General features: G+C 47.4%; 1 protein-coding gene and 1 long non-coding RNA gene across 5 annotated transcripts in view; one reads left to right on the top strand and one right to left on the bottom strand.

The window, feature by feature from the left end:
- Positions 1 to 11,374, top strand: part of KLHL23 (kelch like family member 23) — a 141,567-nt gene extending 130,193 nt beyond the window's left edge. For all 4 annotated transcript variants that reach the window (XM_085645341.1, XM_085645344.1, XM_085645343.1 and 1 more), the window contains exon 4: positions 10,927 to 11,374. In XM_085645341.1, coding sequence (XP_085501467.1) covers positions 10,927 to 11,237 — 311 coding nt within the window. In that variant the 3' untranslated portion in view covers positions 11,238 to 11,374. The remainder of the gene's footprint in view (positions 1 to 10,926) is intronic.
- The window catches only part of LOC146861215 (uncharacterized), a 170,430-nt gene that overhangs the window by 55,357 nt on the left and 99,940 nt on the right, over positions 1 to 15,133 (bottom strand). The window lies entirely within an intron of this gene.

Here is a 15,133-nt window from a genome sequence, read left to right as displayed (position 1 = left end):
ACACCGTAGCTGGCCCGCGACGCCGCAGTCAGTCAGAACTGTTTGGATTTGTTTGATCACGACGCCGTGATATCCCCAGACGGAGCTATCGACATCAAGGAACTGTTTTTAAAGCTTATTTTGACAACTGTAGATTTTTAGGTACTGTATTGTGGATTTTTATCGTTTTTGGTCTTGTCTTAAAGTATATAAAAATATTTGCTATTTTTCTAAACTGGTGTGGTGTCCTTTTGTGGTGCTTACACTGTATTACTGTGAGTTATGTGCAAATGCTTTACACACTGCCTCTAAGATAAACCTGACTGGTCGTGCGAGCTACCAAGGAGGTGAGCAGGGGTTATTTTAGGAGTGTAACTCCCTTATCCTGACTAGGAAGAAGGGTCCCTATTTGGACAAAGGTGCAAACCCTTGCCAACTGAAGACACCCATTTCTAACAAGTATACAAGAGTATTAGTATTATAGCATCCAGCAACTATTGGGGAATACCCCATCCTGTTTTTGCCATAATAATGCTTGTGGCACCGAATCCAAGGCTGCTTTTAAATCTATAAAACAAATGTATAGATGCTGTTTTTTAAAACAGCCTGCTCAGCTAATAAAGTATGGGCCAACAAATTGGTAATTGTAGATTGACCCTTATGAAACCCTGCCTGGTTAGTTGGGATTATTTCCTGCAGTGCTGCCCAATTTTCTTAATCAATCAGTAATCGGGAAGCAAAAACCTTAGCTTCTACATCAGTTAAAGCAATTAACCGATAATTGGCAGGATTTTCCACTGGGCCACTTTTAAAAATTGGTTGTACAGTGCTTCCTTGCCAGGACTCAGGGGCAATATTCAGTGCCCATACCTAATTAAAAACTTGAATCAGCACCTCGGCCCACATATCAACATTGGCACAGAATATAGCATTAGGGAACCCATTTGGTCCAGGAGCCCCATTTGATCTGAGCCAACATAAAAGGGTAGCTGTTTCAGTACTGCTTATAAAACCCAAGTCTGAGTCTGGATTGAAACTACTCACTTCCTCTTTAAATGATTTACTAATCTTCACAATATAGTGGCTTAGGTCTGGCCTATTTGTGTTAGAGGAAGCCAGCACCATACAGGTTGGTGATAAACCTCACCCAATCCTCCTCCATAATATTACCACTGAAGGCCCTATTACCTCCCCTTTCAAGTTCATTAATGACTTCCCAAAAAGATTTTGCATGATTTAACTTAAAAGCGTTTAATAATCTGTGCCATATCCCTGTTTGATATTGTGATTTTGCCAGCCACACTTCTCGTCTATATGATCTTCTTAGTGACCTCCATTTCTCCTTAAAAAGACAGTAAGCTTGTCGATATCGATTGGTAAAAGCTATCCTTGAGGCCCTATTAAGTGACTGTTTTAATTTGAGCAACTTGTGTGAATAGCATTTATTAGGGGTGGGTAGTAGTGGATTCACTTTGCTGGTTTTCGTGCTGTATATTTTCCAACCAATCATGAAGTGATGTGATTCCACTAATTCATCATTGACCCTACTCCCACCGAACTTTGAACTATCTTTAATTAGAGCTTCCGCAAACTTCATTATTTCAATTTATTTATCTGAATGCCACACCAACCTTTTCAAATTACATGAAGAATGGACAATATTCGGGGAGGAGCCTAGCGCTTGACCAAGATGGCCGCGTGAGCCCGGAGCTCCCGCTACCCTCGCGCCCTCTGGCACTTATCCTGTCCTAAATCCTGAATTTCATGCACGGAATCTTGCAGTTGAGTCACAGCTGGGGCGACTGACGCTGTCCGGGCGAGGATCGCCCACCGGGGACCGAAGTTGTGCGTGGCGGAAGACTGCGGCCTACCTCCGAAGGATGCCAGGGGCTTGCGTTGGCAGGATGCCCGGCCACTAATTGAACAACAGCGGCCCTAGGAGGTGTGAACTGACGGACGGATGCCGCTGCACTTTCGCTTTCGCTTTCTCGCCCTTTGTTTGCTCTGGCTTGGGAGCGCTTCACGCATATCTTCCTCTGACTGGAAGACCTCCATTCGGTCCTGATTGACTGTGGTAGTCCTATTTGACCCTGTTGCCTCTAGCTGCGTGAGGGACGGCCTTTGGCACTTGATTGTCCTGCTGTTCGGGATGTCGACCAAATCGGAGGCGGACAGGTCGAAGTCTAAGACTACCCGGCGGGGAGGCTATACCCAATCCAACAATATGGATCGTTATGCCCAGCAGAAGGGGTCGCCCGGTGGATCAGGACAGTCGCTGGAAGCGCAGAAGGCCGATTCACCCCCTGCCTCGGAGCTATCGCTGCAGGATATCAAAGGGGCGATAGATGGGATGCAATCCTCGATTGGGCGACAGTTTGAGACCCTGGCGCACAAGGTGGACATGATTCTGATTGATGTCAACTTGATTCGCGCGGACCTGGGCAAAACCAACGAGCGGGTCAAGTCCCTGGACCTCAAGACCACTGGTCTAGCGGACGATGTCTCGGAACTTCAGGCTGAGGTTCGTAAGTTGCGAACCGCGAGTGACCTCTCCGCCCGCCGGCTCGAGGACTTCGAAGGTCGGGCCCGGCGCAATAATGTGCGCCTTATTGGGGTCCCGGAAACCTCAGAGGATGTCTCTGTGGATTTACTCGTCGAGGATTTGGTGGTGAATCATCTCGCGCCTAAGGGCCTCAGCAAGTTCTTTGCGGTGGAGCGGGCTCACCGAGTGCCTGGAGGACGGCCTAAGGTGGGATCCCCCCCGAGACCGATTGTAGCCCGGATCTTTAATTTTCGGGATCGAGACGCTATCCTGCAAGCATCGAGGGTGACAGGCCCGGTCCCTTTTCAGAACGCCTCTGTGAGTTTTTATCCTGACTTCACCCAGATGGTGCAGAAACATAGGCAGAGTTTCCTGGGGGTGAAGCGGCGGCTCAGGGATATGGACCTGAAGTATGCCATGCTTTTCCCCGCCAGGTTACGTGTGGTGTATGAGGACCGGACTTTCTTCTTCGAATCACCGGACATGGCAGGGGACTGGTTGGATGCGCTCCCTCGGAGGCGGCCCGGCCGGGACAGCGTGGACGGAGCGGAAGGCGATCGTGATGGACAGAAGTGATACCTCCGGTGTTGGCACGTATTGACTCAGCCCCGGACAGTGACTCGCACCTTCCTGCAGTAATGAGAGGACGGCGGGGGGAAGATAGGAGCTCTTTCCTCCCTTGGGGTACTTTTTGTAGATTTGTTTTTGATAGGGCGACAGGCACACTGCAAGTTGGGGGGGCTTTGTAAGCTGACGCAGGGGTGCAGGGAGGGGGGGGGATTTGGGATGTTGGGGTTGTTGCTGGGGGGTGTGTTTCTTTTCTTGCAAGGCGTAGCAATTGTGGTCAGCATTGTCCGATCATGGTTCTCCGGGGGGGGGGGTGGAGGTCTCTTTGTGTTCGGGGATGGGGGATAGGGGCTTAAGCATAATCAGCTGGAATGTTAATGGCTTAGGGGACCGTATTAAACGGGGGATAGTCCTGCAATTCTTGAAACGGACCTCGCCAGATGTGGTCCTCCTGCAGGAGACCCATCTTATAGGGAATACGTGTTATGCACTCAACAGAAAGGGCTATAAATTCATTGCTCACTCGGGGTTCTCCTCGGGCTCCAGGGGTGCGGGCATACTTGTTAGAGCTTCCCTACCATTCGAGGTTGATTCCACCATTGCTGATGACAGGGGGCGCTTTGTGGCTGTGGCGGGGAGGTGGGAGGGCAGAACGTTGGTATTGGTTTCTGTTTATGTCCCTCCTGCCCTGCAGGCCTCCACGTTGCTGATCTGGGCAAGGCCTTGTTGGAACTCCCCGAAGGGACGCTGGTGGTGGGAGGAGACTTCAATGCGGTTGGTTCTGGAATGCTTGATAGGTGTCCGCCCAGGGACACCGGGGGTGCTCAGAAGTGGCTTCCCAATTTTATAGACACTTTTGGTCTGGTAGACTGTTGGAGGCTACGGCACCCCACTCAGAGACAATATACCTTCCATTCCGGGGCCCACGGGTGTCTCTCCCGGATTGATTACTTGCTCACTCTGGCCGCGCACGCCTCCTTGGTATCTGAGGCTAGGCACCTGGCCCGGGGCATTTCTGATCATTCACCGGTGTGGGTCCGCTTGAATATTGGCCGGGTGGCGGGGGGCAGGGTGGCTCCCATAAACCCCTGGTATTTTCGTGACCCCAAGCTGCGCAGTGCGTTGCTGAAGTCAGTTGACCGTTATTTTCAAGCGAATCAGGGTTCAGTCGAATCTGCGGTGTCCTTGTGGGAAGCTTTTAAGACTGTGTTGAGAGGGGAGGCCCTTTCCCTGGTAGTGGCTGCCAAGCGGCGGAGAGATGCCGAGGTGACGCAAGTAGAGGACGAGATAGCGGCCTTGGAAGTGGCCTTGGAAGAGGATGTTACACCGGCCACACTGCATAATTTGAGTCTGAAGCAACGGGAATATAGGGATCTGGTGACGAACGCTGCTCAGACCCTTCATAGGGAACAGCAGGGTCGACTGTATGATGTCGGCGATAAGGCCGGGAAATTGCTGGCCTGGCTGGACAAAAAAGAGCGTGTCAATCGAGTGGTGCCGGAGTTGTCTACGGATGGGGGAGAGGTTGTTACTGACCCTGACGGTATAGTTCAGTGTTTCTCGGACCATTTTCGCACGGTATACACCTCGGTCTCGGATAGGCCGACTGAGGATTCGTGTGACCTGTTGCGGGATATCGCTCTGCCCTGCCTTTCTGCCATTGATAGGGATGACCTTGATGGTGATATAACTGTCGACGAAGTGGCTGGTGCCATCCGCGCGTTGCGCTCCGGTAAGGCCTCGGGCCCAAATGGTTTGCCGGTTGAGCTGTATAAGCTTCATCCGGATAAGTTGGCTCCTCACCTGCGCGCCATGTTCGTGGAGGCGCGGGTGAATGGGTTTCTTCCGCTCGACCAGCGGCTGGCGACGATCGTGGTAATACATAAAGATGGTAAGCCCCGTGACAAGTGTGGCTCCTATCGGCCGATATCACTTCTCAATGCCGAGCCGAAAATCCTTGCTAAGCTCCTTGCTAACCGCCTGGTGTGGGTGCTTGGCGACTTGATCCACCCGGATCAGTCGGGCTTTATCCCGCACCGTAACACTGCACTGAATCTTCGACGCCTTCATGGTGTGATTGCCAGGACGGGCACGATGCGGGAGCCGGCTGTGGTGGCGTCCCTCGATGCCACGATGGCCTTTGATACAGTGGAGTGGGCGTACCTGTGGGCTGTGCTAGCCAAGTTCGGCTTTGGGCCTGGATATGTGGGCTGGGTGAGGTTGCTCTATGAGGGACCTCTCGCCAGCGTCGTGGTGAACGGGCGGGCGTCGGCACCGTTTGAGCTCGGGAGAGGCACCCGGCAGGGTTGTCCCCTGTCGCCGTTATTGTTCGCTCTTGCTCTTGAGCCGCTGGCGGCGTGGATACGATGGCACCCGGACATACGTGGGATTCGCTGGTCGCCTGACCACGAAGACCGTATTTCACTTTACGCCGACGACATTCTGCTATACCTCGCCTCGCCTAAGAAATCTCTGATTGTGGTCTGTGACGTCTTGACTTCTTTTGGTAGAAACTCTGGTCTTGTCATTAATTGGGGGAAGTCCTACTTGTATGTCCTGTGTGGTGATGTCCCGCCTGTCCCGCGCAACTGCCCGCTCCAGATAGCCCAGCAGGGCTTTTTGTATTTGGGGATCTATATTTCCATCGATCCCATCTTGCGGTACGAGAAGAACTTGCTCCCTCCCTTGGCGCGTCTGCGTCGGGACGTGGCGGGCTGGCGGCGGTTGCCGCTTTCCCTCCTTGGCCGTGCCGCTCTGTTCAAGATGATGTCTCTTCCCCGTTTCCTCTATGCCCTGCAGAATACTCTTGACTGGGTCCCGGCCAGTTACTTCCGCGAGGTTGAAAGCCACCAGCGCGCGCTATTGTGGGAAGGGCGTCAGCGTATAGCGATTGCTAAGTTGACGCTTCCGTGGTACGACGGGGGTATTGCGCTTCCGGACATCCGACGTTATTATTGGGCCACCCAGTTGAGTGCGATTAACCATGGTGTATATGGTCCGGCGCTGAGCCCTGGTTTCGCCATGGACCGATGGTTGCTACGTGGGGGTAACTACTCCAGAGCGCTGTATTCGAAGTCGTCAGACTTAACCCTAACGGGGCCCACTAGGGTTGCTGTGCATGTATGGAAGGTTGCGACGGATTCGCTGGGTTGGAAGGGTAAGCTTACCCTCGCCACCCCTCTATTTGACTCCGATATTCTGGGTAAGCTTTGGCACACAAAAGGGTTTGAGAAATGGGACCTGATCGGCATATCCAGGGTTGGAGACCTCTTGGTTAAGGGTAGGATAAAATCATTCGAGGAGCTGCAGAAGGAGTATGAGCTGGGGAGCAAGGAGTTCTTCCGATACGCTCAAGTGTTCCACGCCTTGCGGTCAGTTCTTGTAGACGGGGAGAAGGTGCCCGAGTCCTCCCCGTTGGAGGACCGGATCCTGGATGGCCATATGCCAGAGAGTACGATCTCGCTCATTTATAAGAAACTTATTAATGTTCGGGCAGATCTTCTTCTAGGGTTACGTGCTCAATGGACCAGGGATGGACTTGAACTAGATGACGAGGACTGGCAGTACGCAGTTTCCTCTCCCAAAGAGGTCGCGATCCCCGCGCGCCTGCGGTTGGTGCAGCTTAAAATACTCCATAGGGTCTACGTGACGGGGCCCAGGCTGGTCCATATGGGTTTCTCTGAGGAGGGCTTATGTAATAGAGGCTGTGGTATGGTGGGCACCTTCCTACATATTATTTGGGAATGCGGTGCGATTATGGAGTTTTGGAGGCGCATCCACGAGGTGATGGGGGAGGTGACGGGCATCGTCATGCAGCCTGAGGCGCGGTGTTGTCTTCTGAATGTTTGGGGTCCTACTGACCACGACGCGGCACAGACTCAGTGGGTGACCCTGGGTAACATGATTGCCAAGCGCGACATTGCTCGTCTGTGGAGCTCTACTGGGCCTCCTACATTGACAGCATGGATGGAAAACATGGATTGGAGCATGTTTAGGGAGAAGACAGTGTATTGTGCTCGAGGGCGCCCTCGGAAATGGCATTCTGTATGGGGGCGCTGGAACCAGTACAGAGGGGGCATATGCCTGCCCCCGGACCCGGATCCGCCCGAGGAGCAGCTTTCCCCTTAGCTTTCTTTCCGGCTTTGAACTTCTTGCTGATATGTGTATGTTTTCTTGAGTCTCTGACTTCCCCTCCCTTCCCTTACTACAGACCTGTGCCTGTTAGACGAAATGGGGCTTGCCTCCCCTGATGAGAACCCCTTCTGGTGCTTACGGTACTCATCGCCTTGCTTGTGTTTAGGTTTGGATTTGTGTTTATTTAAAACAGAACCTTCGATTCTTCTGTCATTGGAATGTTGACGCTAGCATGTGTTGTGTTTTTAAAGCTGCCGTACCTCCGGGTTGTCGGCTGAATAGCGGTGTCAATGATTTTACAGAATAAAGGTTTTAAAAAAAAAAAAAAAGAATGGACAATATTTTGGAGCACATTTGTTTTGGGATTTCAGCTTATTGGCAGATTCAAAGTTAATGACTGAGGATTATCATCGCTTTCGAGTTGAGGAATTACCTCATATTCAACATTTTTTTAACCCAGTTTTTCTGAAATAAAAGTGTAATCAATAATTGAACCATACTTGGACTGTTTGAAAGATGAAACTACCCTTGATTTGCACAAGGATGATTCATTTAACATAATTAGCCCAAGCTGCTGCAGATTTTCACGGCACATCTTATTAATACCATCGCTCAGCACATCTAAAGAATTGAATACGACCAGATGAATATTAAAGTCGCCAGAGACGATCAAGCCACCCGTTGGATACCAAAATGCTAATGTTCTTATGATATTCCACAAAGTAAACAGCTGGGTGATCTTATTTTTCCTCGTACTCAAATAAACATTCAATATTATCATCATATAACAGTTGTACTGTAAGCACACACCTTGTATCCATGTCAACTCCAAATCAATTGCTTCTATTTTTACTCTGAACTCAGCTGCAATATAAAATGAGAGACCACCCTTTTCTCGGCCTTGTTTATGTGTGTGGCCGGAAGGCTAAGTTCATTAAAGCCAAGCAATGGAGTGCCTTGCTCCCTCCGTGTTTCTTGAAAAATCAGAATTTCAAAAGCAGGTAGGGTTTAGTCTTCATCACCAGTAGATACATTTGCAAGGCTCGATGGAAGCCATGTCCAATCATTATTAAACAGCATTTTATTTTTGGTTAACAATTCACAGCTACCTTTTGATGTATTTGTAACCAACAGGCCTGTGTTTTAACTGATTTATTCAGTGGACCAGTTGCACCTCTAAGTAAAGGGATTGACATTTTACAATCAACTTCTTTTCAGTTTTTGGAACTGCTACTTCTAAAATAGAGGGATATTTTGAGGGAATGCATTCCTTAATCTCAATACCGTTATTTAATGGTTCTAAATATATTTTCATGAGCACTTCTAGGTGGTGAAAATAAATTACTTCTTTTGCTCACTTTGTAAAAGCTCTCTTTCACAAGACTTGCCTTATTTACTTTATACATTGAACGACCTAGGTAATTCCTGAATACATTGGGCTCCCTTGCCATCAGTATGCAGACAACATTCAGTTTTATGTAAGAATCAATAACAACACCTCCAGCAATCACATAAACTTCCTTTTAAAAATACAAAATTGAGGACCAGATAGACACCTACTGAACCAGAAAAACACTGAATTCTTGATAATCAGCTCTTTCCTCAAAAATAGAAGAAAAAAAGATTTGAAAAATGGTCTACCTACCTCAGACAGGCAAGACTTCGTTCAGAGGTTCCACAAAATACTGCATCTCTTGAATTTATACTGGCACCAAAATAAACCTAGATGCCTTCGTAAAATCATTGGTAACAGAGACTGAGCACCATCTAAGGCTCATCAGTTCAATCACACGACTCATACCAAAAAGAAAATCTCAACCAGGTACTGGTAGTCACAAGATGGTTTGATAGGCAGTGCCACTGAAAGCAGTTCACCATGAAGCAGCAAAAACACTGAGAAAAAGTTGTGCCAATTTGACCATATCAAACCAAGATTAATTTAAGTAATATAGCTCCCAATCCAAGACTGCTGTACCCTTGGATCTGGTTGCAGTACATTCAAAGTCCTTAAGCTAAACAATTCCTCTGTATGAAGCAGAGATAAAAACTGGTCGCAGGCAGACGGGGACACCTTTATAACATCGACAGTCTCCAATAGGAAAAGCTTTTCTGCTACAAAAGCTCCACACAAACTACTCCTTATTGGGGTTTGCACTGAAGATCTGGAACAACATCCTTCTAAATATCAAATATGATGCACCTCTCACACCTCTCAAATACCACCTGAAAATTCACCCACAGCCTGAGCATATCTTTGCTCTCTTTTGGCATCAAAACCAGCTAGCTAACTAACTATATACACCTCTCAGCTGCCACAAACCTATCTGATGTCTAGATGCAAAGCCCTGTGTGATTCCACAACTGTAAATGTAACTTACTTTGGTCTTGTACTCTTTTCTGCCTCTACTTGTTGAAATGGCTGATGCACCTACACTTTTTTGGACCAATCTTAATTTTAAAATGTACCCTGCCCGTATATTATATGTGAATTACTCTAATATGTTATGTGTAGTTGATTAGTTGGTGACTCACCTGGGAGGGTTTCCTGGTGCTGAAATAGCCTCTTGAATAAAATGTCTGCGCTACAGAGGACAGATGTATGACAGAACCACACATGCATTTCCCATGCATGCCTTTACTCCGCAGTCACTACCCAAACTGCAACATTAGCACACGTTCCTTTACCACGCAAGTTGTTACAACGACTTGCCTATGGGGGAGCACTGGACTTTGGAATAGTATAAATTACTATTCCAATTCCAGTCAGTGTATCAGTAGAGAAGGTGTTGGACTTAAATTCCAACACCAGTCCAACAACGCACCCCCTAAAGCGATGCATTGTAACGACTTGCGTGGTAAAGGAACTCGTTGCAACGTCACAGTCACGGTAGTGACTGCGGAATAAAGGCAGGTGGTGGTTCTGCCTGCGGGGTAAATGATGTTTTCCATAGAAGACAGCTGTGAGAAAGCTAGTCTGCAGTGTAAAATGGAGATTTTGTTTCTTTTGTTTGTACTTCCTGTGCGAAAGAATGCCGAGAGATTCACTTTGTGTCCTGCTGAAAGGCTGAGAACGGAATGTCCTAACAATAGAGTAACACAATCTTCAATAGCTTGTGTAGTCTGTGCAAAGAAACAATACAACTGAGCGTTTAAACTACGGCCTGGTTCATGTATATGTAAGGCCTACTTTTGATGCACTAAGGAGTGAGTCAACTAAAGTTTTTTTAAACAGTGTGTATAATAGGTATGTATGCCTGCATCTAAAGGTCAAAGGTAATTAAGCTTAGATTTCATCAGTTAATTACTGATGGCCATATTCTGATTATGAAAAAGTGCACATTTCATTAGCAATTTATTACTAACAAAATTGTCATTCTATATGTTTAACAAAATGTACATTTTTCAGGAGTCAGGATAATGCCACCAAGCCAATTAGTTGATTAATTAAGAACTCAACACAAATGTTTCTTAGTCCTTTATCCTCAAAATGTGGCATGAATACAGTCGGGTTGAATACCGCACCTCAGTGGCTGCAAAAATGGAATAATATGTCTCCTTCTGCCATGCGAATTTGTGATGAGTTCCATGATCACACATGGTTAAAGGGTAGTACTTCTGGCTTTTCATAAAGCGGCATGAGACTTTGTCGGTTTATATAACCATGCCCTTAAGTTTTTAACTGTTTTCTCCTTTTCTCCCCTCAGAATACGGCTTGTGTTCTATTCCTCTGCAAAGCAAGCTGTATCTTGTCGGTGGTCAGACTACGACAACCGGCTGCTATGACCCCGAGAAGAACGAATGGAGTGAGATGGCGCCAACCATCGAAAGGAGGATGGAATGTGGGGCTGTTGTTATGAATGGCTTTATCTACGTGACTGGAGGGTACTCTTACTCCAAAGGAACCTACCTGCAAAGTATTGAAAAGTACAATCCCGAACACGGTACATGGGAGATTGTGGGCAACCTTCCCAGCGCCATGCGTTCCCATGGCTGTGTTTGTGTGTACAGTGTATGATGGGACGCTTCCGGTCAAATCCGAAGCACGCAGCTGCCGTGTGCTGAAGAGACGAGCAATCTAACGTGCCATTGAGAAGCTGATAGAGCTTTACATTTTAATGATGTACGTGGAGGGATTAAATTCCATCTCAGGTTTGTCTTTGCATACTATTTTTTGGCTTTCCCACCCAAATATAGCTCTGTGAGTGCAGTTTAGGAAGAATTAAGTCGAACTGTCCTTAACGCTATTTTGAAGGTGTAAGGCACCCACACAGCATGATGTACCTCCAAGGCAGGCAGCCCAGACGTAAGCAAGTTTGACGGACACAGGTTCACAGAATACATATTTTAATAGCCCACTATAAAATATCCGAGCCCGTCCTGCACTGGGTTGATTGATCTCAGTGAAACGTGTACCTGCTGGATAAATGTTGTACGAGTTCTAGGCTGGTACCTTTTTCGTGGTTGGTTAACTGTTCCATATTTCTTCTATTACATTGAGTTTCACGTGGCTTAAAACTGACAGTATTCAATAGCGCCCTCTGCTGTCCCTTAATACTATTTCTCTCTACCGAAGTGCTTTCACTTTTAACAAGGGACATTATGTTTACTTCTGTTTTTGTGTCTTCTACTTTTAGGATTGTGGAACTCAAAAAAAAAAGTGGCAGGGTACCAAAGTGAAATAATAGCAAGACAGTGCTGTAAAATTCCATCTGTCCATTCATTTTTATACATTCCAAAGAAAGATCATCTTTTATTGTACCTGCATGCAAAGCAAACCCAGTGTCACGGTTTTCATAACCAGAAAGAAACGAAAACACTCGTGAATACCTGTGCTGCTGCCTTATTCCAACGAATATTTTTTTTGCCACACACTTTAACCCACTTTACCTGATTTGAGCAGCCCATGCCATAGTTGTTTTAGTTCACCGCGCACTACAAAGAGGAACTAACCATATTCAAATCATTTATAAGCCCCCCCCAAAAGTGGAAATCCAGGTCTGTCATAACACATCCTGCCTAGAATGGATAGCTGTGTTAACAGAAAGGTATGCAGTTCCTGATATTAGCGCAGTGTGTGTTAGAGTCACTCAGGTCCCAGGGTGATGGTGTGAAAACAATCAGGTTGATCGGAGTAGAAGGTACTCCTTCTGGAAAAGAAGACCCTCACACACCCAACAAGCGGGTGTCTTGCTTCATCACCGGGTCTTTGCTCCTTATCGGGCCGGCAGTGCAATGCCCGATCAGGCACACCGAGGGGGCCTTCCTGTCGGAGATCTTTATTTCCAAACGCCGGTGAGTGAGGTGTGTGGGGAGTACAGTTAATTATGATAAATGGTGTAGGTGCAAGTGAAGTGAAAGATAAGTGTACTAAAACAGGGGAAGGTGATCCACTTCAAACAATTTTAATAAAGTATGGTCACCACCCTGATTAAAAACAATCCGCACATCTCTCACCATTAGGTATGTGAGTAATATGTGCTAAAGGGATAAAAAAGGTCGACATGTTTCTTGCCTAGGATTAAATTAAATGGCAATTCTTCAGTACCAATAAACGAGCATATACGGCTACCTGCACCTTTTTGGTGGTGGCCACAACCTCTAAGAGGTGTCAATGGTGGCCACACGTACAGCACCCTAAAAACGTGTGGTACCGTGAATACCAAGAACACACAACCCTATTAGGCTGTGGAGAAAATGAGGCCAGGGTAGGAAGGCACTAAATGCTAGTGTCGATTTCGTTGTATAAACGTTACCGTAAACCTAAGACCCCGCCAGCCGCTCAAGTCTAGAATGGATAGCTACCAAGATCAGGAGTGCTGGTGGTCATATACACCTTCAGGCCGTGACGAAGCCCCCGAGGGGGTGAAACGTGTTGCTGCAATAAACTCTGTTGAGGAATTGGAATCTCTGACTCCGGCCGTTAGAGAGAGAGAGAGAGAGAGAGAGAGAGAGAGAGAGAGAGAGAGAGAGAGAGAGAGAGAGAGAGAGATACGGGAATCAAAGGCAAGCTCCTGGAAAGATCCTATAAAAGCCCTTGTGCTCTTTACTAGCACACGTCTGGGTATCCGTCAAGTTGTTTACAAAACTTTGATGCCACAATGGAGTGTTAAAAAAATGTGTCATTAATTACCGGTAATCCCCATTGCCGCAAATAAGGTCCTCTTCGTCCCAGTAATTACGATAGTGAACCGGACCCGCCTCCCGACAGGCGCCTAACACGCTAGTCTGTTTTTTATTTTGTATATAAGCCTCTCACACCTGCCTCCATGCTTGCTAGTAACAAGACCAGACACAACCATATAGGGAGGGGGGGAACATGACTGGTACGAGGAATACCTTAATTGCGCTAATGAAGATTACTGGTAAGTAACAATTCATTACCCCCTCATAGGATCTCCTCGTCCCAGTTATTACAATATTGAGGACTTCACAAGCTCTAACTCAAACAGGAAGCTTTACACCAAAAACTCATGAACAACAAGTTTTATTAAATCAAGCTCAAGACGCAGACAGCCTTCATAACACCAACAGCAAAATTATCCATGGAAGCATGCAACACATCCAGCCAATAATCCGTGATAAAAGTGTGATGGGACTGCCAAATAGCATCCCTATAAATTTCTGGGCTAGAAACTCCCGCAGCCTCAGCCCAGGAAGTGGACGCAGATCCAGTGGATCTGCCCGAACCTGAGCCGGAGGAACCAGCTCCAAACATTTATAAGATTGACAAACTGCCAAATGCACCTGCCTACTAATTGTTGAAGTAGATGCCTTTTTCCCTTTAGCCACTCCACAAAAGGACACAAACAGAGCAGGGGAAAGGCACAATTTCTGAGTGCATTGCAGATAAACCTGAAGAGCCCTTTGAACATCAAAAATGGAGGGAACCTGACCATAGATCTCCCCCAAAAATCCGAAAGAAAAACCTCCTGCTGCAAATGGAACTTGGAAAAAACCTTAGGGACTAAGGCCGGATCCAACCTCAGAATCACCTTCACCCGCAGAAATTGTAAATAAGGATAGAAAATCAGCAAAGCCACCAATCCCCCCAAGCACTTATCAGATAACCACACTAAATACACCTCCATCAAAGGCCCGAAAGAGGACAGCTGGAGACCCTAAAGGAAAGTCGGTAATTCCGAGAATGGAACAGCCACAGGAGACACCGGCAGATGGATCTGAAAACTCCCCAGCAACAGAACCACCAAAGTAACAATCACACTTAACCCCCTACAGACGAGGATATCCACCCACTGAGCAGCCAGAATAGAGGGGGCAAGATTAAAAAAGAAAATCCCTCAGGAACTCCAGAATCTTCACCGGCTCCTCTATAACCGGATCCACCCCATGAGCAGAACACTATTTAACACAGCCGCCCCAGTCGTTATTTTAAGACTTAAGTGTAGAACCCCTGCTGGATTTCTGAATATCCTGTGCCACCAGAGAAGAACACCCAAAAGACTCCAATGCTAAGCGTTCAAGAGTCAAGCTGTCGGTTCTCAGCAGACAGAGACTGGGCAAGGACAGGACTGGGAACTGAAGCGGGGACGGGATCACGGGCAACGGAACATACCTGCCCCAGGACAATTGAAGTAACAGAGTGAACCAAAGGCGATGAGGCCAAAAAGGGGCAATCAAAATCACCGGTACTCATTCCACCCGAATCTTTTGAAGCACACATGGGAGGAGGGGAATCCGGGGGAATTAACACAGAAGATCCAAGGAATCTAAAGGAGATCCATCGCTCAAGCCTGAGGACAAACCACCTCCAAACAAAACCTCAGAAGGAGGGCATTGTGGGGAGTGACAAAGAGGTCGATCAATGGATCCTCAAACTTTAGACAAATGTCCCTGAAAAGGGGCACAGATGGATGATACAGGATGGGGATTGCTGACTCTGGGGCCGGGAGT

This window comes from Triturus cristatus, chromosome 3_1, assembly GCF_964204655.1.
Source record: "Triturus cristatus chromosome 3_1, aTriCri1.1, whole genome shotgun sequence".
Classification (NCBI taxonomy): Eukaryota; Metazoa; Chordata; class Amphibia; order Caudata; family Salamandridae; genus Triturus; species Triturus cristatus.
The sequence above is the reverse complement of the archived record's forward strand: the minus strand, read 5'-3'. Positions and strand labels throughout refer to the sequence as shown.